General features: G+C 37.4%; 1 protein-coding gene across 18 annotated transcripts in view; it reads left to right on the top strand.

Moving 5' to 3' along the window:
- Positions 1-24,304, top strand: part of TRIP12 (thyroid hormone receptor interactor 12) — a 130,607-nt gene that overhangs the window by 62,692 nt on the left and 43,611 nt on the right. For 16 of the 18 annotated variants that reach the window (XM_070422320.1, XM_070422321.1, XM_070422333.1 and 13 more), the window contains 9 exons: positions 5,649-5,785; positions 8,548-8,631; positions 10,137-10,232; positions 18,303-18,451; positions 21,339-21,374; positions 21,477-21,572; positions 22,168-22,260; positions 22,415-22,576; positions 24,160-24,228. In XM_070422320.1, the coding sequence (XP_070278421.1) occupies positions 5,649-5,785; positions 8,548-8,631; positions 10,137-10,232; positions 18,303-18,451; positions 21,339-21,374; positions 21,477-21,572; positions 22,168-22,260; positions 22,415-22,576; positions 24,160-24,228 (922 nt within the window). The remainder of the gene's footprint in view (positions 1-5,648; positions 5,786-8,547; positions 8,632-10,136; positions 10,233-18,302; positions 18,452-21,338; positions 21,375-21,476; positions 21,573-22,167; positions 22,261-22,414; positions 22,577-24,159; positions 24,229-24,304) is intronic. The other 2 variants (XM_070422326.1, XM_070422336.1) reach the window with 1 other exon arrangement.

Raw genomic sequence — 24,304 nt, 5'->3', positions numbered from 1 at the left:
ATACTCAAAAACCTTTGGGTCTGCTATTTGTGGAGCTCGCTTAATTTTGCTCTGATATTGTTGGATCTGCTCACTTCGTGTGTCTATCCTGGGCCTCCTGGGAGCTTCTCTAGTGCAGGTTAATGTGAGTCAGCTATCCCTTTCTGGCCCTGTGCAATCTGATTGAGGTCTGAGAGGTTGAAGCCCCTACTAGTCCAGTGGTTGGGACTCCTTAGCCCAGAGAGGTCTTCCTTGAGTCTCATGCCTTGATTGTCTGTCCCTGTTCTGAGCTATACTCCCTTCCCCCATGGGTTGGTCCTGCAGGTGTCAGCTGCAGGCGTTTGGGGTCCCACTGGCTTTCGCTTCGCTTCATGATGGTCTGGGTGGTATCTGCATTGGGCACGCATGGGGTCTGTTGTCATTATACTAGTTTTTTTATAACACTTTTATCCTTTACATTTTCCTTCATTGCTACATTGTTTTCATAGTTATTGCCAAGTAGTCGGACATTTGATTGTCTTCGAAGTTCTAGTCAACCAAATAAATCTCTAGTGAACATCTTAATGCAGATTTGGGTTATTTTCTTAAAGGTAGCTGAATTTTCCAGTAGTGTGATTAATGGATCAAAGGGATGCCTGTTTTTTTAAAAATATATTTTATTGATTTTTTACAGAGAGGAAGGGAGAGGGATAGAGACCTAGAAACATCGATGAGAGAGAAACACCGATCAGTTGCCTCCTGCACACTCCCCACTGGAGATGTGCCCACAACCAAGGTACATGCCCTTGACCGGAATCGAACCTGGGACCCTTGAGTCCACAAGTGGATGCTCTATCCGCTGAGCCAAACCGGTTAGGGCAGGAATGCCTGTTTTAATGGATGTAATATTGCCTAATTAGTTTCTAAAAGTGTTGCCACAGGTTATTGAGTTTAATGGGTGAGTGGGAGAGATGTACTTCATTTTGTATACAACACCTACCTGGCAAGGAAAAAATATATTGTTTGTATTTTTTCATGTCTTTAATTCCCATCTCCCAGTTACTGTTTTGGAGCTCATTTTCAGAAGATCAACTACCTTTGTTGTGATAAGTGTATTACTTATTTCACATATTTATTTTTATTTATTTATTTTTACATACTTTTATTAACTGATGGGGAATTTTAGGTTAAAGTTAAAAATCTTTTTCTGACAATTTTATTCCCACATTTTCTTTTTCTTTCTTTCTTTTTTTTTTTTTTCTTTTTTTTGGCCTTTGAAATTGTCTTTATTTCTGATCATTCCTTTCCAACCATCCACCCGAGGATTAACTCCCACAGATGCACCTCGAACCCAAATCCCCGACCCCTCCCCAAGCAAACCAGATGCATGTTTCTGATAGTAGGACACTTTGCCTTTGAGGTCCCATGAACTCCCCAACCTTTGTCCCTGCAATCCTGTACCCGGGCTGGGTCCCTCCCTTTCCCCATTCACACTGAGCATGAACATGAAACGTGAGTGGCCCCGCATACTGCACCCCAGTCTGAGGTTTCAGGTTCCAGGGGCCCAGAAGGAAGCCCTTGTTAGGTGCACTTGGTGAGCAGGGGCACATCACAGGCTCCATGTCAAGAAAATGCCACGTCACAGAAGTCCCCAGAGCTAAAGTACTTGATGTCAAGATTGATGGTCCTGGGTTGTCCTAACTCCCTCAGTGTCTCCGTGAGCTCAGCCTGGGTCAGGGCAACTGTCTCCTGGTCCACAGTCTCGTGGGTCCTGTAACACTCCAGAGGGACGGGGTACAACTCGCGCTCTAAACTGCGCAGCCTGGCTGTGTAGTGCAGCAGCTTCTTTATGGTGGCCACTGAGGGGGGGTTTTCAGTGATGGTGAAGTCCCTGAGCTGGTAACAGCGGCTCAGGACAGGCAGGATGGCCTCAACTTGGGAAGTCCACCATCCCACAGTTATCTAGGCACAGGTCCTGGAGGGTGGGTGCCACTGCCTCCAGCAGAGCTTGGAGGGGTTCAGGACTAAAATCAGTGAGGTTGGCGCCATACAGACGCAGGGACTTCAGCTGCCTGAGGTTTGGGCACTGGAACAGGTGTGTCAGGTCTGATTGCGTCAGCTGCCAGCAGCGCCATATGGAGAGTTTGTCCAAGGGGGTCTGCAGGTACCTGAGCATCTGGTCCAGACGGCCTTGGAGGAAGGAGGGGAGAGTCCAAGTAGAACTTCTTGAGGTGCTGCAGCCTGAGCATCTGAGAGAGGAATTGGGAAAAGTATCCCTGCTCCTCCTGCTCCTCCCTTTTCCACTCCTGCTCCTCTTCCTTCTTCTCCCACAAATATTCCTCCTCCAAGGCCTGCTTCTTTTCCTTCTGTTCCTCTTGCTCCTCTTCCTGTTCGTCCTCCCCCTCAGCTAACACCTTGATATGGCAGAGAGCGAGACTCTGCAGGTTACTTATCTGACCCAGGTAGAGAGCAAATGTCCCCAGGGTGGGCAGGTCCCAGGTGCAGTCCACTTGCACCTCCTGGATGCAGTCCAGCTGTACCCTATCCAGGACCTTCCTGGCCCTCTGGAAGGGCAATTCGAAAAACCTCAGCGTCTTGCAGCACAGGTGTACCAACCCTTTTCTCTGCTGGGCCCATTGGATGATGTACATGAAAAACTTAACCCCGTCCATTTCACTGAAGTCAAGGTCTAGGAACACCTCCAAGGGAGCCAAGGGGTGCTCCATGTTGGGGCTGGAGCAGTGGCCAGCCACTAGTCCTGTCTGAGAGCACTCCTGGGTGTGGTGTCCATACCACATTCTCCAGAGGTTGACATCCTTGTTCCTTAAATCCAGCACCCACAGTTTCCACCTCCTAGGGCGAACCTCTTGGGCAAGCAGACCGTCAAGCCCTCCAACACCGCTTTTAAGACCATGACTGGAGGCAGCCTCATCAAGCTCCCCAGAGGGAGGACAGGGAAGGGCCAGGCTTGCACCAAAACCTTCAGGGGCTTCCGCATTCTCCCATGGCAGGCCTGAATGAACAGTAGTTTGAAGAACTCAGCGGGCAAGTACTCCAGAGCTGTGATGGCCGCAGCCTGGTTTCTCAGCAGGCTCCTTCTTGCCAGCCTCAGGAGTGTGGGTGGGGTCCGGATGCTCATCTTCAAGGTGCTCAGAAAAAAATCCTGCAGAAACGTCTGCTGTGACTGGGTTGACTGGGGCTCAGATCTCAGACCTGGTGGAGAAAGAACCACGTCATTGACTGCAGAGCTGGAGGACTCTATTCCCACATTTTCAGGCTTGGTCGTCAGTTGGTCAAGTGCTCTTGTACTGCTCACTATTCACAGCCATGTAGGCTTTTTCTTTCATTTACATTCACTTTGTTCTCTTTACTAAATGTGCCAAAAGCCAGTGATGGAGCACCTGATTTTAGTTTGTCTTCTCTTTTCTAACTCAGGTTGGTAGAAAGGTTTAAAAAGGTTTTAGCACTTCTTTAGTTCTTCTCTAAAGCAGTGGACTTTGCTGTTGGCAGTGAGTACAATAGTGACATAAGGAAACAGTATGACTTGTTTCCTGTAAGTCATAAGAAAAGAACCCTGACCACTTTAATCTCTGCTTTTCCATTTTCTAGTTCTGTCTGGATTGTTTGAAATATCTGGAATCAGTACACCTATTTGCTTTTGAGGTTTCTAGGCAGTACAGGCAGCCCTTGTTTTATTATTGCTTCACTGTAGTATTATACTGTGTAGATACTATGTTTTTTCAAGTTGAAGGTAAGACCCTCCCCCAGTTGCAAAAAAATTACAACTCACTGAAGGTTCAGATAATGGTTAGCTTTTAAAAAAAATCAATGAAGTATTTTTACATTAAGGTTATATATGTTGTTTTTTATTTTTATTTTTTTATTTTTATTTTTAATATTTTTTATTGATTTTTTACAGAGAGGAAGGGAGAGAGATAGAGAGTTAGAAACATCGATGAGAGAGAAACATCGATCAGCTGCCTCCTGCACATCTCCCACTGGGGATGTGTCCGCAACCCAGGTACATGCCCTTGACCGGAATCAAACCCGGGACCTTTCAGTCCTCAGGCCGACGCTCTATCCACTGAGCCAAACCGGTTTCGGCTATACGTTGTTTTTTAGATATGGTATTGCACATTCTAGCCACCTGCCTGGGATGCTCTTCATCTCAAACTTTTTCAGAATTAGTTGAGATTCTGCAACTAATTGCTTTTTTACAGTGGTGTCTTTGTCTCTGTTTAGACTAACACTTCTGGAGGGCAGCAATCATAGTGTTCAGCACAATGTGCATCACATGGTTGGTGCAAATTAAATGTCAAATAAATAAATTAATTTGAATCCCACTTTGTAGCTTGGCAAATTGAGTTTGGAATGAGCTGTTTTACCATGTAGGAAAGATTAACCAAATAAATTCCTGTTTAGAATGCATTGCTTTACTAATTGGAAGAAAAAACTCTTCTATTTTTTGGTAATTCACAGCCTCCTTTACATGTGTGCTTCGTTCTGGTTCCTTACTAGGCAGCATCTAATGCAGTGGTTCTCAACCTTGGCTGCACATTAGAATCACCTGGGAATCTTTTTAAAATCCTGATTTCTAGGCCTCATCCTCCGGAAATTCTGTTTCTTTGTTATGGGCTGAGGCCACAACATTAGTAACAAAGAAACAGAATTTCCAGAGGATGAGGCCCAGAAATCGGGATTTTAAAAAGATTCCCAAGTGATTCTCATGTGGAGCCAAGGTTGAGAACCACTGATCTAATGTCTCTGTAGCTTGACTGCTGTTTGAACCATATCAAGGTGTAGTAAGCTGGGAAAGTCTTTGACTTCTACCTGATTTTCTTTTAAAATAGAAAAAAAGTCATCATTAATAAAGTATACTTTGCTTCATGAGAAATGACTGATCATTCTTTAAAAAAATAAATAAATGTTTTTACTAACTTTTAGAAAGAGGAAGGGAGAGGCAGAGAGAAACATTAAGATCAATAGACTGCCTCCTGCATGTCCTATACTGGGGATTCAGCCCGAAACCCGGCCATGTGCCCTGACCGGGAATCAAACTGGTGACCTCTTAGTACATTGGTTAATTCTCAACCATTGAGCCACACAGGCCAGGCTGATCATTCTTTTTTCACTATCTTATACTGTGCTTTAATCCTAAACAAGTGTCTTCCCAAATTTCATCTTAGTTATAAATATTACATATTTAAATCTTTATTTTAAAGGGTGAAGCTATTGTCCATTTTTAAGATAATTATTTTTTGATTTATGAAATCTGAAACTTAGGTGATGGGAATTTCCCCCATCTTCTTTCCTCCTTCCCTCCCCCCTTTGTCAGGTATCAATCTGACAGTCTGTATATTGACCTACTATTTACCTTGGAAGTAGGGAGCTATTATAAATAAATTGAATTCTTTCCGCAGGAGTCACGTTTTCATTTATTTGGAAGTGTTTAAAAAGCATTTCTTTCTGTAAGGATGACAACACAAAAGTTTATATTATAAAAGTAATATTATTTTGGAAGGCTTTTAAATATATAACATCTTGCTTGTTACCCATAGTGTTTTTCTGCAACAATTTTTATGTAAAAAGAAGAAACTGGCTTCATGCTCCATGCATTCGAGCTTTGTGCTGTGTGTTCATTGCTCTTGATCGCTGGAAGTGCTGCCTCTGATGGCATTTTTCTGTTGTAGTCGGCGAGGCTCTGGCCTGGGCAAAAGAGGAGCAGCTGAAGCTCGTCGACAGGAGAAAATGGCAGATCCTGAGAGCAACCAGGAGACGGTAAATTCTTCAGCTGCACGGACAGATGAAACCCCCCAAGGAGCTGCAGGTAGTGGCACCTCTTAGCCCTAAAATGCTTTTATGTAACTTACAGGTTTATTTGGAGATAAATTACTTATTAGGTATATCAAATATAATGAAAAAGGGGACAGAAGTATACTAGATATTTATTATCAAATGACCTTTTTGTCCTGTTTTGTTTCATTTTATAGGTTTGATTTCTTGATAAGTTGGATTTGGTTGTTGTTAATTCTTTCCAAAATCCAAATTTGTACTAATTATATTCAGAAGGGAGTTAGTCTCTTTCTGCTTTAGCTTCTTATATTAATGACCACATATAGTAGTTGCCCAATGATTGTATGAAAAAATTTAAATTCATTATAAAACTGTAAGGACATGCCTTAATTTGCTTCAGTTTTAATTTAGAATGTTGAAATTCCTAAAAAATAATAAGTATTATTATTATTCAATAAGTATTGAATCTAAGCAACTTCAAGAATACTATTTATACTTTTATGGGCTTTTTTCATTTTTAAATGTACTTTTTATTGTTGATAATATTACATATATCTCCTGTTTTTTATGGGCTTCTTATTTTTGTTCTTGATATCTTAGCATAGCAAAAGTTAAGCCACCTCCATCCTTCAGCTTTAAATATGTATTCTTTACCAATACCAAAAGAAGGATAATACTTCCTAGCTAGTTATGTTAACATGTTTTAAAATATTACTTGTCATCAATATTTCTCACTAGCATTAAGATATGATTTAAAATGTTACAGTTCATCATAAATGTATGGATATGAGGCCATTAAATCAGGAAGATAACACATTGGTTTAAGCATATGCTTTTGAACAAAGCCCTTTCATATACTGTTGTTTAATATTAGAATATGTGCTAGTTGGTTGGTGTTTGTTTAATGTCTGTGGTTGATCACATGTCCTCATTTGCCAGGAAGGTTCTGGTTTGCCCACTACTTATCCATGTTTTATGCCTTTTGTTCCCAGCTTTCTGTCCAGCTTAACATTTTCCCAATGGTCTTTCCTAGTTATGTATGATAAATTACTTGGTGAACTGACAGAACTGACAGCCTCACTTTTGATAGGAGGAGACTTTTTCCTCTACCTTATTTTCAAATAGTTTTCCTGAAGAATTAAAATGGTAGATTTAGGGAAAATAATCCATTTCATATGCAACTCATTTAAGCTTTTTATGATACACAGCCTATCCTTCCCAATGTTTCAATGTTTATTTCAAATCTGAACATGGAAGTGGGGCAATTCCCATATGGATGACAGAAATGGAGCTGCTGAGTGTGTTGTTAAAGTAGACTCATTACAGTAATTATAATAGCTAGTAGTTATGGTATGTACACTCTATTACAGACACAGAATTAAGCACTTTACATATATTTTCATTGAAAATTCTAAACAACCTGCTGAGGTGTGAGTGCTGTTACCCTCATTTTACAAATGAGGCAAACTTGATGCATATAATGCTTAAGCTTGCCCTGAGTTTACAAACTAGGATGTGTGACTCTCAAATCCAGATCTTAGAAAAGAAGTGCATATTTATAATGGCTGTGGCATTCTGCTCCTTAAGGTATAAGAGGTTGTTCATTTCACATGGATATAATTGGAGGCTATAATAGCGGGGTGGAGTGTAAAATGTTCTTCCATGGTATATTTACCTAAGAGGATAAAAGCTTCAAGGGATTAGGTCAGTGGTCGGCAAACTCATTAGTCAACAGAACCAAATATCAACAGTACAACAATTGAAATTTCTTTGGAGAGCCAAATTTTTTAAACTTAAACTATATAGTTAGGTACATTGTTATTAACTTAATTAGGGTGCTCCTAAGGCTTAGGAAGAGCGACACTTAAGGAGCCAAAGAGCTGCATGTCGCTCGCGAGCCACAGTTTGCCGACCACGGTATTAGGTTCTTAAACATTCACCTGTGTTTTCATTGTCACTCATATTTGAAACCACAGTGTGATTTAGGTATTTTCCAAGTTTATGTAAAAGATGCATGTGGCATGTTCACTGGTATTAGAACAGTACTAGCTTCAGTACACTTTGGAGGCTGGATCCCTGGTGGATTCTACAGGAATTCTGCCAGCATACTACAGTAGTTTTGGAGAAAAAGGTGAATTACTTATTAGCTTAATATTGAGTTTTTCTGAGTAATGTGCTTTTTAAAAATTTTTATTTTTGAATTTCAAGTGTACTACCATGTAATGTGCTTTATTTTCTCAGTATTTGAAACCCTCTAAGTTAGTGTAGAGTATAAATCGATGATGTTAACTCAGCATCTTTCGGCAAGTATCCATTCTCAGACAGCTCTTACACAGTTGGTACAAGACTCCCTTCATTTGAAGCATTTATTTTGAATCCTCACCCAAGGACATGCTGAGAGAGAGTAAGGGAGAGAGAGAGATACCCATCGGCTGCTTTCTGTATCGCCCAGACTGAGAATCGAGCACACAACCTGGGCATGTGCCCTGACCAGGAATTGAACCTCGAACTCCTGGTTCAACCACTGAGCCACACCTGCAGGGCACTCCTCTTTCTTTTTATTTATTTATTTGTTTTGAATTTTTTTTAATCTTAATTTTTGTATTGATGAAGGTATTACATGAACAAAGGTATTTCTTTATTGATTAAGGTATTGATGAGGTCACATCCCCCATAACCCCCCCCCCCCCCCCCCCACTCATGGTCTCATTCCTTTTTCTTTCTAAAGATAAACCAAACGTAATGAGTTTAAATATTCCTCTTTTAACCCTTGCCTTTTTTTTCCCCTCTTTGAAGCCTCTAGTTCTGTTGCAGGGGCTGTGGGCATGACCACTTCTGGGGAGAGTGAATCAGATGACTCTGAGATGGGACGATTACAAGGTAAAGACAGTTTAGAGCTTATAAGAAACCATTATTATGGGCTGTCTATACTGCTATTCTTTGTTAAAATTAATTGAGATAAGTTTCTTTAAACATAATCTAGCAATGCATGTACTTAAAAAAAAGCTCCTTATTTAGTGGTGATTTGATGATTTGGAATTAGAAAATGATTCCTGGCTCCTCATTTTATCTGTTTAACTAGACAAAATCTTATATTTATTTTGAATATTTTAAATTTTTCTTCATTATGTTTGCATGTGTAGCTGGTAATAAATTAAGGAAGATTGTGAAAGGGGGTAGCTGTTTTTTTAAAATATATTTTTATTGATATCAGAGAGGGAGAGAGAGATAGAAAAATCAGTGCTGAAGAGAGACTCATTGATCGGCTGCCTCCTGCACACCCCCTATTGGGGATTCAGCCCGCATCCCAGGCATGTGCTCTTGACCAGAATTGAACCCAGGATCCTTCATTCTGCAGGCAGATGCTCTATCCACTGAGCCAAACTGTCTAGGGCAGGGTAGCTTAATATATTATTCTCTGGTACCTAATAACGCATCCAGTATGCTACTTTTATGCCATGATCTTTTGTATTCTTGATCACCTATTTCCAAACAGATGTAAAATGTGTACATAAGCTCCAGCTATTTTAATGGTGTTAGTGCTTTTTTAAAAGCAGCTTTATATATATGCTCTTTACAAGTGGATGAGTATATGTTTTTATCATCTTGAGATGGCTGATTTCCAGTGTGAGGCTTATAAGAAAAATGTTATTTATAATCAGTTTCAGATTGCTTTTCAATTTCTGAAGGAACTTACAATAATCTCTCCTTGACTAGAACTCTCATGAACACAGGTTTCTTATCTTTTTGGAACTGATGAAAATAATTTTTCATGTTTTTATTTTATTTACTTATTATTGTTTAAAATATATTTTTATTGATTGCAGAGAGGAAAGGAGAGGGAGAGAGAGGTGGAAACATCAATGATGAGAGAAAATCATTGATCGGCTGCTTCCTGCACTTCCCCTACTGAGGATTTTGCCTACAACCCAGGCATGTGCCCTTGACCAGAATCGAACCTGGGATCCTTAGTTCACAGGCTGACACTCTATCCACTGAGCCAAACCAGCTAGGGCTAATTTTTCATGTTTTTAGATTAGAGGTTGTCATGACCCATATCAGAAGAAGAACAGTGCAAGGGTGTTTACCATACAATTTCTTCAAAATAAATATTTACTTTGAGTTTTTCTTGGACCACTCTTATCATTCCTGCTGGTATACTGATATTTAATATTGCCATAAAGCCTTAAGAAACCTTGAAGTAACAGATCTTAGTATAATTAATATGAGAGTGGTCTTGAACGTTTAATGTAGCTTCTTTTAAAGTTCAACATGGAAGGTAACATTGTCCAAATCAGTTATGTGAGGTGAATCAGTTGCTTCAAATTTTTAGATAGGATTAGTTGCGTCAATTAACTCAACTACTCCTGCCTCTTTCTCTTTAGCTCTGTTAGAGGCCAGGGGTCTTCCTCCACACCTGTTTGGCCCTCTTGGTCCTCGGATGTCACAACTTTTCCACAGAACAATTGGAAGTGGAGCTAGTAAGTAAATACTTTTAAATTCGTTCTCCTTCCCCAACCCCCACCAATCCTTTAATAATTAGTTGAGTGCTGTTTTTATTGCTTACCTATTAATGTAAGGAAGTTCTCATGAACTTTAACCTGTTTTAAAAATAGAGCTTTTGTACATTTTTCTTTTAAATATAGAAACTCTAAGGTTTTTCTTCTATACTTTTGATTACTGAATTGGAATCATTAGAAAACCAAAATTTATAGCAAGATTGACTCTTTGTTTTGTTTTAATATATTTTTATTGATTTCAGAGAGGAAGGGAAAGAGAGAGAGACATCAATGATGAGAGTCATTGGATTGGCTGCCTCCTGCATGCCCCCACACTGAGGACCCAGCTCACAACCTGGGCATATGCTCTATCTGGGAATTGAACTCTGACCTCCTGGTTTATAGGTCGATGCTCAACCACTGAGCTATGCCAGCCAGACTGACTCTTATTTATTTGAGTTATAGAAGAGTAAAGAATCTCAGATGATTACATTGATTATTACAGCATTTGATGGCACGATTTGCATATATTTAAATCTTGAGTTTTTTTACAATATAATAGAGACAGTTGTAATATGAGCCTTGGAGGAAAGATTTCTCAGTACAATTACCAGTCATAGTCATCAAATTAACGTATTATAATCCAGAAATCTTGTCATGTATGGCATGACAGTGGCGATTTTTAAAGTCTCACTTTGTAACTCAGAATAACTTATGCATAATTATAAATCCAGTTAAGTTTTTTATGGTATAGAATACTATCTTTAGCTCTCTTTAAATATATGTTTTTAATTGATTTCAGAGAGGAAGGGAGAGGGAGAGATAGATAGAAACATCAATGATGAGAGAGAATCATTGCTCGGCACTTTCTGCACACCCCACACTGGGGATCCAGCCCACATCCTGGGCATATTCCCTGGCCGAAAATCTAATCATGACCTCATAGTTCATAGATTATTGCTCAGCCACTGAGCCATGCTGGCCAGGCTAAGGCTATTTTTCATAACTACCTTGCTTTCTGATGTGAGAAGTTTAGCTCTTTCCTCCACCACCTCCACCACACACCCCCATTCATGAAATCAAACATTTCTTCAGAGAACCCTGATTTTTTTAATATGAAATGGTATTTGGAGCCCACAGTCTGGAGAGGCATATTCATTCATTGCTACTGTTTTGATCATTGTTATTAGACACTTTTAATGGACAAACCTAGTAAGTAGTTGCATTTTATCTTTTAAAATAAAAATTATGACCAGCCAGTGTGGCTCAGTTTGTTGAGCATAATCCCATGCACCAAGAGGTCGTTGGTTTGATTCTCGGTCAGGGTACATGCCCGGGTTTTGGACTCAGTCCCTAGTAGGAGATGTGCAGGAGGCAGTGGTTGATGTTTTTGTCTCATCGATGTTTCTGTCTCTCTTTCTTCCTTCCTCTCTCTCTAAAAAGTCAATAAAAACTTTAAAAAATAGTAAATAAAAATTGAGTTCATACTAATGCTGCCGATGCAAACTTACACCTACCGGGTTTTAATTAACTTTATCTTATATCTTCTTTCTCCAATGCCAGAAGTTCCAGTTCCTAATGATAATGACATAGTCGCTTCTTTGCTTAATGTCCCTTTGCTCTGTTTCCTCCTCCCACACAAATAACCTTGGTTAATTTAATGACTTATTCTTCTGATATTTACTTGAGAAATAAATAAATTCTTGTTAGATATTTCATACATACTGCCTTTCTTTTTTTTTTATTTTTATATTTTTAAATTAAATCTTTATTGTTCATATTATTACAGTTGTTCCTCTCTTTTACCCCCTAAGCTCCCCTCTACCCAGTTCCCACCCCACCCTCTTCCCTTACCCACCCCACTGTCCTCATCCATAGGTGTACGATTTTTTCCAGTCTCTACCCGCACCCCCACACCCCTTTCCCCCCGAGAATTGTCAGTCCACTTCCTTTCTGTGCCCCTGATTCTATTATATTCACCAGTTTATTCTGTTCATCAGATTATTTATTCACTTGATTTTTAGATTCACTTGTTGATAGATATGTATTTGTTGTTTATAATTTTTATCTTTTACCTTTTTCTTCTTCCGCTTCTTAAAGGATACCTTTCAGCATTTCATATAATACTGGTTTGGTGCTGATGAACTCCTTTAGCTTTTTCTTATCTGTGAAGCTCTTTATCTGACCTTCAATTCTGAATGATAGCTTTGCTGGATAAAGTAATCTTGGTTGTAGGTTCTTGGCATTCATCACTTTGAATATTTCTTGCCATTCCCTTCTGGCCTGCATAGTTTCTGTTGAGAAATCAGCTGACATTCGTATGGGTACTCCCTTGTAGGTAGCTAACTTTTTCTCTTGCTGCTTTTAAGATTCTCTCTTTGTCTTTTGCTCTTGGCATTTTAATTATGATGTGTCTTGGTGTGGTCCTCTTTGGATTCCTTTTGTTTTGGGTTCTCTGCGTTTCCTGGACTTATAAGTCTATTTCTTTCACCAGGTAGGGGAAGTTTTCTGTCATTATTTCTTCAAATAGGTTTTCAATATTTTGCTCTCTCTCTTCTTCTGGCACTCCCATAATTCGGATGTTGGTATGCTTGAAGTTGTCCCAGAGGCTCCTTACACTATCTTCACATTTTTGTATTCTTTTGCTTTTCCAGTTGGGTGTTTTTTGCTTCTTCATATTTCAAATCTTTGACTTGATTCTTGCGATACTCTAGTCTGCTGTTGGATCTCTGTACAATATTCTTTATTTCAGTCAGTGTATGCTTAATTTCTAGTTGGTCCTTTTTCATATCCTCGAAGGTCTTACTAGATTTATCAAGGATCTCACTAAATTTATCTGCGGTTTCTAGAAAATTCTTGAAAAACCTTATAACCGTGGTTTTGAACTCTATATCCAGTAGTTTGCTTTCCTCCATTTCTGTCATTTGTGACCTGTTTCTTTGTCTCCGCATTTTGGCTGCTTCCCTGTGTTGATAGAGTAGCTTTGGGTGTTAGGTGTCCTATAGGGCCCAGTGGCTCAGCCTCCCCAATTACCTGAGGTGGACACTCTTGGTGCACCCCTTTGTGGGCTTTGTGCACAGTATTGTTGTAGTTAAGTCTTGATTGTTGTAGGTATCACTGGGAGGAATTGACCTCCAGGCTAATTGACTGTGAGAATCAACTATGTCTATGGTAGAAGAACTTCTGTGCTGGAGACACCCTTATGGGGCAAGACTTGCTTCAGTGGGGGCTTTGGTGCTCACTGAGTCTGCCCCCTGAGTGTGTCCCTTATGGATCTGAGGAGTTGTAATCTGGATGGTCCCCCTCTGACCACCGGATACACTGCTCTTGAATCTCTAAGGAGGTGCTAATTTAGCCTCTGTCTGAGGCTACCCAGCAGGAGCTACGGAGAGAACTGCAGATGCCTCTTCCTTGTTTGGGTTTTGGAGGTGCCCAGATGAGGCCCAGCTGTGAAGCATTGCAAGCTGCTGTGGGGCCTTGAGCCTTCTTTTGGATGTTCTGGTTCTCTCCGACCCGGCTGCCGTTTGTTAGGTAATTTTAGATTGCAAAGGGCCAGACCATTCATATGCAAAAGCCTCTGCCCACAGCTTGGGTGGGGCGGGGTCTCAGGGAACCAGTAGGGTGGAGCAAACAGCTATGGCTGATCCTGAGCCCTGCCCTAAGAGGCCCCAGGTCGGTAATCTGCAAGCGCCTCTGAGAGAAAGCCGCCCTCGAGTTTTACTCGATGCCAGACAGTCCAGTTTCTCCCCGTATGAGTCTGGGTCCCCAGAGACTCGCCCGGAACTGGAGTTCAGAGCAGTCGGGGGCTTGTGACTCCCTCCCAGTTGAAAAACACAACCGCATCCTCAGTTGCCAACCCTTTCTGAGTGCACCTCTGTACCTCTGCACTTTACTTCTGCATCTCCTCTGAGTCTCAGTGTGCTTTTCTCTTTCCTTCTAGTTGTCGAATTTCCACTCAGCCAGCCTTCCTGTGGTTCTGGATGATGTTCGTTTTGTCTTTTAGTTGTATTTTTGAAGTGGTTGTGCGAGGCAGCAATTTCCAGTGTTTACCTATGCCGCCATCTTGGTTTCTCTCCTCCATATTGCCTTTCTTAGATAAAGGTGGTAAACTTTGCACACTTTACCTTGCTTTTAACAACATATTTTGGTGTCACTCTTCATAGTTGCATATGTAGATTGCAAGAGAAATAATTTTTTTTCCTTTTTTAAAGCACCTTGGTGCTACAGTTTACTTAGCCAGTTTCCTTTTGAACTGGCTAAATAATTTGGGTTATTTCCTATTTTTCTCTGTGTTATCTGTAGGATAGATTTCTGAAAGGGAGATTGCTGTGTAAAAAGGTAAATGCATATAACATTTGGCAGATGTTGTAAATCACCCTCTTTTGGAGTTTTACTATTTTTGCATTCCTACCTGTCATGTATAAAAAATGTGGTGTCATTTTTTTTTTCTTTTGCTAACTTGTTAATTATATATCCTTATATACTTCTTTTAGTAGTTACCCTAGAGATGATAATTCATATCCTTGGTTTATATAGCCTACCAAATATAGCCTATCATATATAGACAGTTTAAGAAGCTTACGAAAATTTAACTCTTTACTTCCTGCAATCCTTAATGCTATTGTTACAATTTGTTTTACATATACATGTGTTATAAACACAGTAAGACATAATTGTTATTTTAGAACATCCATATTCTTTTATGTTTGTCAATATATGTGCCATTTTAATTCCTTCCTGCATTTTTTTTCTTCTAGAATTTGTTTCCCTTTAGCTTGAATAATATTTTTCCTTGTAGTGAATGATTTGTAGTAATAATTTCTCTTTGCATTTGTTTGGATTTCTCAAAGATATTTCCCCCAGTTGTAAAATCTTCAGCACTTGTAATGTCATCTGGTTTCCCTGGTTTCTCTTTCAAAGTCTTACTGCTGCCCTTCCAAGGCAATGTCCTTTTCCTCTGGCTTTTAAGATTTGCTTTTTCAAAACTTAATTAATTTTTAGTAGTTTGACTATATAGGTCTATGTGATATTGTTTTCATTTTCATCTGTTTGGGTTTCACTTAACCTTTGAGTCTGTGAGTTGATATCTTTCATCAGTTTTGGAAAATTCTTTGCCATCATCTTGTCAAATATTTCTCCTGTCTCACTATCTCTTCAAATATTCTCCTTCATTCCTTCTGGGAGTATCAAAATCATACATATATTCAAATTTGGACTCACTCAACATGTCTCTTGACTCCATTTTATTGTTGTTTTTATAAGAATTTTTTTCTTTTACCCAGTTTGAAAACTTTCTATTTGGCCAGCTTTCAAATACACCAATTCTTTTTTCTGCTGTCTTTAATCTTCTTGGAAACTTATCAGTGAGTTTTAAATTTTTTATATTATGTTTTTCAGTTTTAAAAAGTTAAATGGTTTTTATTATAGATTCTAATTATGTTACTCATTTTACCTATCTTTTCTTATATTTTCTGTAAAAGGCCAGATAGTAAATATATTGGCCTTTGTAGACCATAGAGCAGGGGTGGGCAAACTTTTTGACTCGAGGGCCACAATGGGTTCTTAATCTGGACCGGAGAGCCGGAACAAAAGCATGGATGGAGTGTTTGTGTGAACTAATATAAATTCAAAGTAAACATCATTATATAAAAGGGTACGGTCTTTTTTTTTTAGTTTTATTCATTTCAAACGGGCCGTAGTTTGCCCACGGCTGCCATAGAGTCTCTGTTGCAACTCTTCACCTCTGACACTGTGGCATGAAAGCAGACACAGACAATACGTAAACAGATTTGCTTGTCTCTATTCCTATACAACTTTATTTCTGGATGCTGAAATTCATATTCATTTAATTTTACATGTCACAAAATATTACTCTTAACCTTTTCAGCTATTTAAAAAGGCATGAATCATTTTTAGTTCATAAGCTTTACAAAAACGAGCAGAAAGCAGAATATGGCTCTTTATGGAAAATATTTGCCAACCAACCCTTGATCTCTGATAATGGTTCCAAAATGTGGTCCATAGACTCCTGAGTGGTTCCTGAGTCTCTTAACATTTATTTTTAATTTTATTTGATATTCAGTATTATTTTAGTTTCAGGTGTACAGCATAGTGGCTATATACATTTATGTAACTTGCAAAGTGATTCTCCTGATTAGTCTTGGCATTCACCTGACACCATATATAGTTATTATGATATTATCGACTATATTCCCTAAGCTCTGTACTTTACATACCTAGAACTATTTTGTAACTGCCAATTTGTATTTCTTAATCTCTTCACCTTTTTTTTATCCAGCCTCTCAACCACCCTACCACCTGGCAACTATCAGTTTGTTCTCTGTATCTAAAAGTTTATTTCTGCTTTCTTCATTTTGTTTTTTGGATTCCACATAAAAGTGAAATCATATGGTATTTATCTTTCTCTAACTTATTTCACTTAGCATAATATCCTCTGGGGGATATTGATTATGATTTTGATCATGCCAAAATGACCTATGTCCTTAAAATTCTAACCTCAAAATGTTTATAAGATATCCAATGGCATATGCATCAGTTTGGATTTTTTCAGATAGTTGTGCTATTAGGGCATACTTTATATGAACTATTTCATTCTTTAAAAATGAATGTAGGCACAACTGAGAATTTTTTGTTTTCACTAGTTACATTCCCCTCATTTTGTTTTTCTTTCCACATTATTTCAACACAAAAATTAGCCTGCTCTAACTAGCACTGATATTATTTTGAAATTTTAAAGATGGTATTTCTTTGAAGTTGGCTTTCTTGCAATATATTTTTAGATGGACTCTTAATTATGGCAAATGTAGGAAGGCAGTAGTACTTATTTATTAGCCACAATCTTAAATAATATAGAAAACAAACCTTGCAAGGATCATCTGTGTCTCTTTGAGAGGCTTATGCCTTCCAGGAATACAATGAAATTTTATTGAAATAAAAACCTTTGGTTTTTATATGAATTCCACATTTATTGGCATTTTCCAAACATATTTCTCCTCATTTTAATACTTAATAATATAGGAGTGAAAAAAATCCAGTACAAAAAGAATAAGCTGACAAGGTGTAAGAAGAGAAAGGGCTTGAAAAGTAACATGAGGTATAAATTGGTGATCATTGATTACATTAATCATAATTATAAGGAGGGTGTCCACAAAAATTTGTAACATATTTGGAGACTATTTTTGAGTTTCTTGTTCAGCTTTTTGACAGCTCATCTTCCTGTGAGTCTTAGCATTTTTCAGTTGTTTAGACAATGGAATTGAGCCTTTAAAGTAGTTCTCTAAACTACTCTGATAGCATCTGCAAATGAAATGAGAGGAAGTGAAAAAAGTCCTTCATTTGCTGTTTTTTGTTTTTAGGAAATACTTTCTCGTTCTTGCCATTCTCTTTTGTTAGATGCATTGTTTTGTTGTCTTTATTTTCTTACTCTTTCACTGTTAATTGGATTCCATTCTGATGCAGATATTTAGAAGTATATGACATTTTCTTTGAAGCCTGGACATTATTGTTTAGCAGGCTTTTATTATTGCGGAAAATGTTTGCTCACTATATATTTCATATATATATCCCCAAAAATGGATACACACTTTAACAGCTGGTAGCTCAGCTTTGAAAATGAAATGTATTTTAATAAATATCACCTTTATAGTTATTCAAAGTGTGTGTACACATTTTTTGGGGTCACCCTATATATAGTTATATATATATAGCGGATATGTTAACCGTAACAATTTGTCATATGGATATTTTTTATTTTAGCCCATTAAAAAAACAATCAGCTTCTCTCATTTAAATAGGTAAATATTAAGACAGAAATATATACATAACTGTGAAATCACTTTAAGGCATAGTAAATTCAACCATTTTAATTATCTTGAATTACCAGCAGCTTGTCTTAACCCTGATATAGACTTAGTCTTCATTTGGGAGGCAAAGAAGATAAGCAGCCAGCTACCATGTAGAGTCACATCTTTTACCTAGTAATAATTTTCTTAAATGTTTAAAAATCTTTTCCCCCCCACCCCCTCTGTGAAGGTTCTAAGGCCCAGCAGCTTCTGCAAGGACTGCAAGCAAGTGATGAAAGCCAGCAACTCCAGGCAGTTATTGAAATGTGTCAATTACTGGTCATGGGAAATGAGGAGACACTGGGAGGGTTTCCTGTCAAGAGTGTCGTTCCAGCTTTGGTAAGAGAGTTTTCCCCCTTGTTTTACCTCAGTTGTCCTCTATGCTTCCAGTATTTTACTGAAAGTATGATTATTTTCATTATGAATTTTAAAACACAACAGAATTAAGAGTCAGTAGAGTGTGGCTTAGTGCTTTTATTTCATGCTTACAGATATTGTGAGTGATAGCTAATGATGTCTGGTAAATATTTTTGATAATTAAATGACTACCTTTAAATTGTTGGCCTCTTGACTTACTATACCAAAATTTACATGCTTTCTTTTATATCCCTGTGATACATGAGGCAGTAACAAGCAGTTCACTTGTGGATTGTCTTTGTGGACCATACATGTTTTACGTTTGATGATTTGTGTGCATGGCAGAGCCCTCAAGCCAGAACACTACGTGGATCCTTCTAGCTTAAAAAGTTTTTTTGTTAAACAAAACCAAAAGGAAAAAAAAAACAAAAACAATACCCACTATTGAAAAACAATTTTTAAAAATCTTGTAATAATTTTTCAACACAATTATGAGTTGATATTTAGATTTATTAAACTTAATTGCTTAATTTTTTAATATGAAAAAGGAAGGGATAGTCTCTTGAGCATAATGTCTTTTAAATGGTAGCTTGGTAAATTTTCTTAGTCCAAGATTAAGGAAGTTGCCTAAAATTTAAATCTGAATAAAGAACTAACAAAGACTAAAATGAACATCATGAATACATTCATAGCATATTGGAAGTTAAAAATATGTAAGTTTTTTTACATATCTAATAACGTTGACAAACATGAAATTCTGGTTGACATATCAGATTGTTCCATTTGGTTACATTATCAAATTATGGGTAAGCTGAGTGTTAAGGAGAGAGCTGAATGAAGACCAGTCAACTCTAAGGTGACATGGTTTTTTTGTTGTTGTTTTTTGTTTTGCCTATTTTTAGTTGTTGGGTGACTGGGCTCTGGCCAGAGCTTATAAAGATTAAATTAATTTTTTTGCCTGTAGCCAGTCATATCTGGATAAATAAAAGCTAACACTTAAATCTTACCAGTTCCCCTCTAATAAAGCTTTGCATGTTGATTCCTGAATATTTCAAGAAAACAGTATTATTAGTCTTTGTACTTCTTTTTACATTTGGCCTATGCTAATTTTCATTCTCAAATTACAGATTTCTTCAGTAGCTGGCTTCTGTTTCCCAAATTAAACTTTCTTGTTTTGCTGGTGTTCATTAAAAAATACATAGCAACAAAGAACTAGGTTTACCTTTTACTGTCTACTGTTAAAAATGCAGTTTTTATTAGTTAAATAAAGAAGCTATAAAATCTAGGTAGAAATGTTGACACAGTCAACTTTACTTAATTTGTTAACTCTTGATTAGATTTAAATGCTTACTAGACCTACATGAGTCAGCTCATGCTATTAAGAATGACTGTTGTTGCCGAAACCGGTTTGGCTCAGTGGATGGAGCGTCGGCCTGCGGACTGAAGGGTCCCAGGTTCGATTCCGGTCAGGGGCATGTGCCTGGGTTGCGGGCACATCCCCGGTGGGAGATGTGCAGGAGGCAGCTGATCGATGTTTCTCTCTCATCGATGTTTCTGGCTCTCTATCTCTCTCCCTTCCTCTCTGTGGAAAATCAATAAAATATATTTAAAAAAAAAAAAAAAAAAAAAAAAAAAGAATGACTGTTGTTAATGAGTTGTCCAAGTTTATCTTTTATCACAGTTGAATATTGTGAATATATATTTATATATTGTGAATATTGTGTGTGTGTGTATAGATATAACATATTGGAAGTTAAAAATATATATTTTTATATAGTATATGATAATGTGTATACACACACACATTATCATGCACTTGTGAAGCTGTATTTCATTTTTTGGTAGAATAGAATAAATCTATAGTAATTCTCCCCAAACATGGTCAACGCAACTTAAGTATTGGAGAATTTATACTTTTTCTGTTAATGTGACAGCCTCTTTCAATTTAGAGTATTTGAAGTGACTGATTGATTGTAGGTGATTTGAGACATAGAGTGTGCTGATAACCCCTGAAATGGAGTGGGTGCTTTATAAAAAAAGTTATCAGAACCTCTGGGTGTGTGTGTGTGTGTGTGTGTGTGTGTGTGTGTGTGTATGTGTATGTGTATTCATTCTGTGCCCAGTGTAATTGAGATCTGAAAAGTCACTCTTATTAAATGATTATTGTATTAGAATATGTGATGTCTGTTATTATAGTTATGCATGTATTTGTAGGGTACTTTATAGTTTAAATTCAGTACATTTAAGACTTTCTATTGAACTAGACAATAATGAATGATCTGTTTCCCCAAGTAGGAAATTTTTTGGTAGCTTGGCTGCTTCAGGAGAATAAGAGTATAGGCACCTAGCAGTTTTGTATTCTCTCCTTTGAAAAATGTGGTTGAAATCTCCTTAAGGTCTTTTCCACAAGAGAAACTAAAATAATAATATATTTAGACTCCTTCCTGCATTTGTAGAATAAATATATTAATTTATGTTTTAGTGCATAGTTTCTGATAATGATCAATATTGTGTTCAAACCCTAGAGTTTAAGCTATGGCCCTGAATCTGTACTGACAATTTTTATTTAACAAATGTCATGCTGCCTCTTGCATGCCCCACACTGGGGATCAAGCCAGCAACCCGGGGCATGTGCCCTGACAGGGAATTAAACTTTGACCTCCTGGTTCATAGGTTGATGCTCAACCATTGAGCCACACCAGCTGGTCTGCATGCTAGGTTTTTAACTTGATATTATTTTTATATGGTAAAAGTCTTGAGTAATACTTTTCTATTTCAGTTGAAGTGTAGAGGAAGCGATACTTCCTCTAGGACTTTTCTCTAAGAATATAGATAGCTTCTAATACTTTGTCATAAAATCTTTTAACAGATAACATTATTGCAGATGGAGCATAATTTTGATATTGTAAGTATGTCCTGAATTTTTAAAAATACTTCAGATTTTGTATTTTGAGGTTGTTGTTTTTGTTTGTTTTGTTTAATAAAAAAATGCCTTCTTGTTTTCAAGATGAACCATGCTTGTCGAGCCTTAACATACATGATGGAAGCCCTTCCTCGATCATCTGCTGTTGTCGTAGATGCAATTCCTGTCTTTTTAGAAAAGGTAATCCTACTTTTGCCCAGTCTGTTCAAAAGCAGGGGTAGAGGAACCAAGTTGAGGACTCATGACTTCTGAATTCTAAAGTAGTACCTCACATTGTGAGGCCACAGTTTGTATTCATTATCTAGCTAAAATATATTTTTAGCTAAGATTCCAAAAAAGCATTTCAGAGCAGTATTTTAAAGTTGATATTAATAAAATATTATAAAATCAACTAAGGTTTATAATTTTTAATAATGACAATTACCACATTAAAATCTATCAGAGAAGAACTTAAAGCACTTGATAAAAACTAATTTTATTATTTTTAGAAAACATCTCAGTGAGGTTATAGCTATTTATACCCTCATTTTATAGCTGAGAAAGCTGAAATAGACAAACTGCCTTGCTCAAGGTCATATAAAACATTTTTCTGTCTTAAGACAGCAAAGTCGTTGGAAGCTGTTTTGGCTGTATGTTATAGCTTAAGCTGGTTTCCTATGATGGATTTCACATTAGTAGCCGTGTAGATTGATGGAAATTAAAGAAAATACTGTGGTTAAGTGACTAGAAATAATTTGAATGATAACATTAGGTTACCTATTTTTTATGTTTCCAGCTGCAAGTAATTCAGTGTATTGATGTGGCAGAGCAGGCCTTGACCGCCTTGGAGATGTTATCACGTAGACACAGTAAAGCCATTCTACAAGCGGTAAGTGTTGTTACCAAAGCACTATATTTCATTTAATGTTGGATTTTACACTCACATTTGTAGCAGCTCCTAGATTGTAATCTCTGTAAGATATTAGGCTTTTTAATTGCTCATGAAGAGTATTTCTTCACTTTAACAGTTTTCTATATTTTAGGGTGGTTTGGCAGACTGCTTGCTGTATCTAGAGTTCTTCAGTATAAATGCCCAAAGAAATGCACTAGCAATTGCAGCCAATTGCTGCCAGAGCATCACGCCGGATGAATTTCATTTTGTGGCAGATTCCCTCCCATTGCTTACCCAAAGGCTAACCCACCAGGTAAAATAGAACCTACTTTGTGTGTCAGACACATTTTTATTACGTTTTTTAAATGTTAATTTTAGCCGGGTTTTAAATCTATCAACTGGATGTATAAATAAGAAATGTTGTCTGATCTGTGATTTTTTTCCTGTGTTAACCCAGTTTCACTTACCATATTAAGTATTTTATAAATGTTGGTAGATTTACGCAAATGAACAGTATTTGATATGCTTGATATCTTCAACTATTTTACTTTAAGGGATGAATTTGTTATTTTAGCAAAAATTGAGTGTTTACTATGTGATATGATCAGAATTTCCTTTTGGAAAGATTACTCTTTCCTGGAAGGCATTTGAGACAAGACTTGGGGGACAAGATTAGGATAGAGACTAGACATGTCCTGAACGGAGATGAAATGGAAAATGTAGACTGAGGCTCTCTGGGGAGAAGAACAGGAGCAGTTATTTAGCAGATAGAATCAATAGACCTGATGATGCAGTATGAGAATTGAGGCTTACAGAGACTGCGGTGGAGGACAGATCATGAGTTAACTTTCAACTCAAGGTTGTAGAGAAATTGTATTTCCTTTTAATATAAATGTTTTAAAGTATGATTGCTATAATAATGATTATTGGATCACTCTGGAGTGCTTCTCTTCTAAGGTGATCAAGACACAAGTAGTACCATTCATTTTTAAAAACTTACTAGGCTGAGATAACTTATGGGGTTAGAACAGAGAAATATGTTCTTTAGGTAGCTGTGATTTCAGGTCTTATTTTGGAAGTAGGCATGACAGTCAGAGAAGTTAAAAAGTTGGCCACTATTGTAGCACTTTTTATAGACTTAAGTAGTGACAGCGAAGTAGGTGTAGAGCTTTTGTAATACCAGAATTCTCTCACTTTCACACAAGTAAGCTTAGTTATCACATTGTAAGCCCATCTATTAGGAAAAACAAGTTCTTTCACACTTGTCATTAAATTGTTTCTTTAGTTCTTATGTCACTTATTTAAGATGTTTTCTCAATAAAGCCACTCTAATAGTATTTTCCGATTGTTGTTAACGTGAATATAAAATCTATAACTAGTTTTTCACATTATCAATAAACCTGGTTCACACACATTTTTAACTTTTTAGTGCATGCATGTTTTAAATATTTCTACTGGGAATGCTTTTTAGGATGATAGGATTTTTTATTATAATGTTTAGATATTAAAATTGTAGAAGTACACTATGGAGTCATATAATAAAGGTTTATCCATATGTGATGCACAGATGATCTGACCCTTGTCCTCTTCCTCAACCTCCCACAAATAAAAACACAAATGAGTTAAATAAATAAAATAAAATTACAAAAGTATAAAAGTTGTTCCTCCTTTACTGTATATTTGCTTTTATCAATTGGGGCCTTAATGGAGGAGAGAGTTTCTATCAGTAGGATTCTCTTTACTTTAAAATCATATTATTCTTTGTACTTTGCTTAGGCTCATTGCATTTTCAGCCAGCCTTCAAGAGTTTTGGGTTAGGAAGAAGATAAGGTAGTGATGCATGACAATGAGAATGTTGTATATTAATAAACTTTATTTTTCTTTATTAAAAATTAGGACAAAAAGTCAGTAGAAAGTACTTGCCTTTGTTTTGCACGTCTAGTGGACAATTTTCAACACGAAGAGGTGAGCATTTAGTTCTTGGTGTTATTTTCATAAAGTCCTTGCATTGCTGAATCACAATATGACAATTTCTTTTTTT

This window comes from Myotis yumanensis, unplaced genomic scaffold, assembly GCF_028538775.1.
Source record: "Myotis yumanensis isolate MYYU_CA2020_CCGP unplaced genomic scaffold, mMyoYum1.0.hap1 SCAF_8, whole genome shotgun sequence".
Classification (NCBI taxonomy): Eukaryota; Metazoa; Chordata; class Mammalia; order Chiroptera; family Vespertilionidae; genus Myotis; species Myotis yumanensis.
This window is presented reverse-complemented; position numbering and strand designations above follow the sequence as displayed.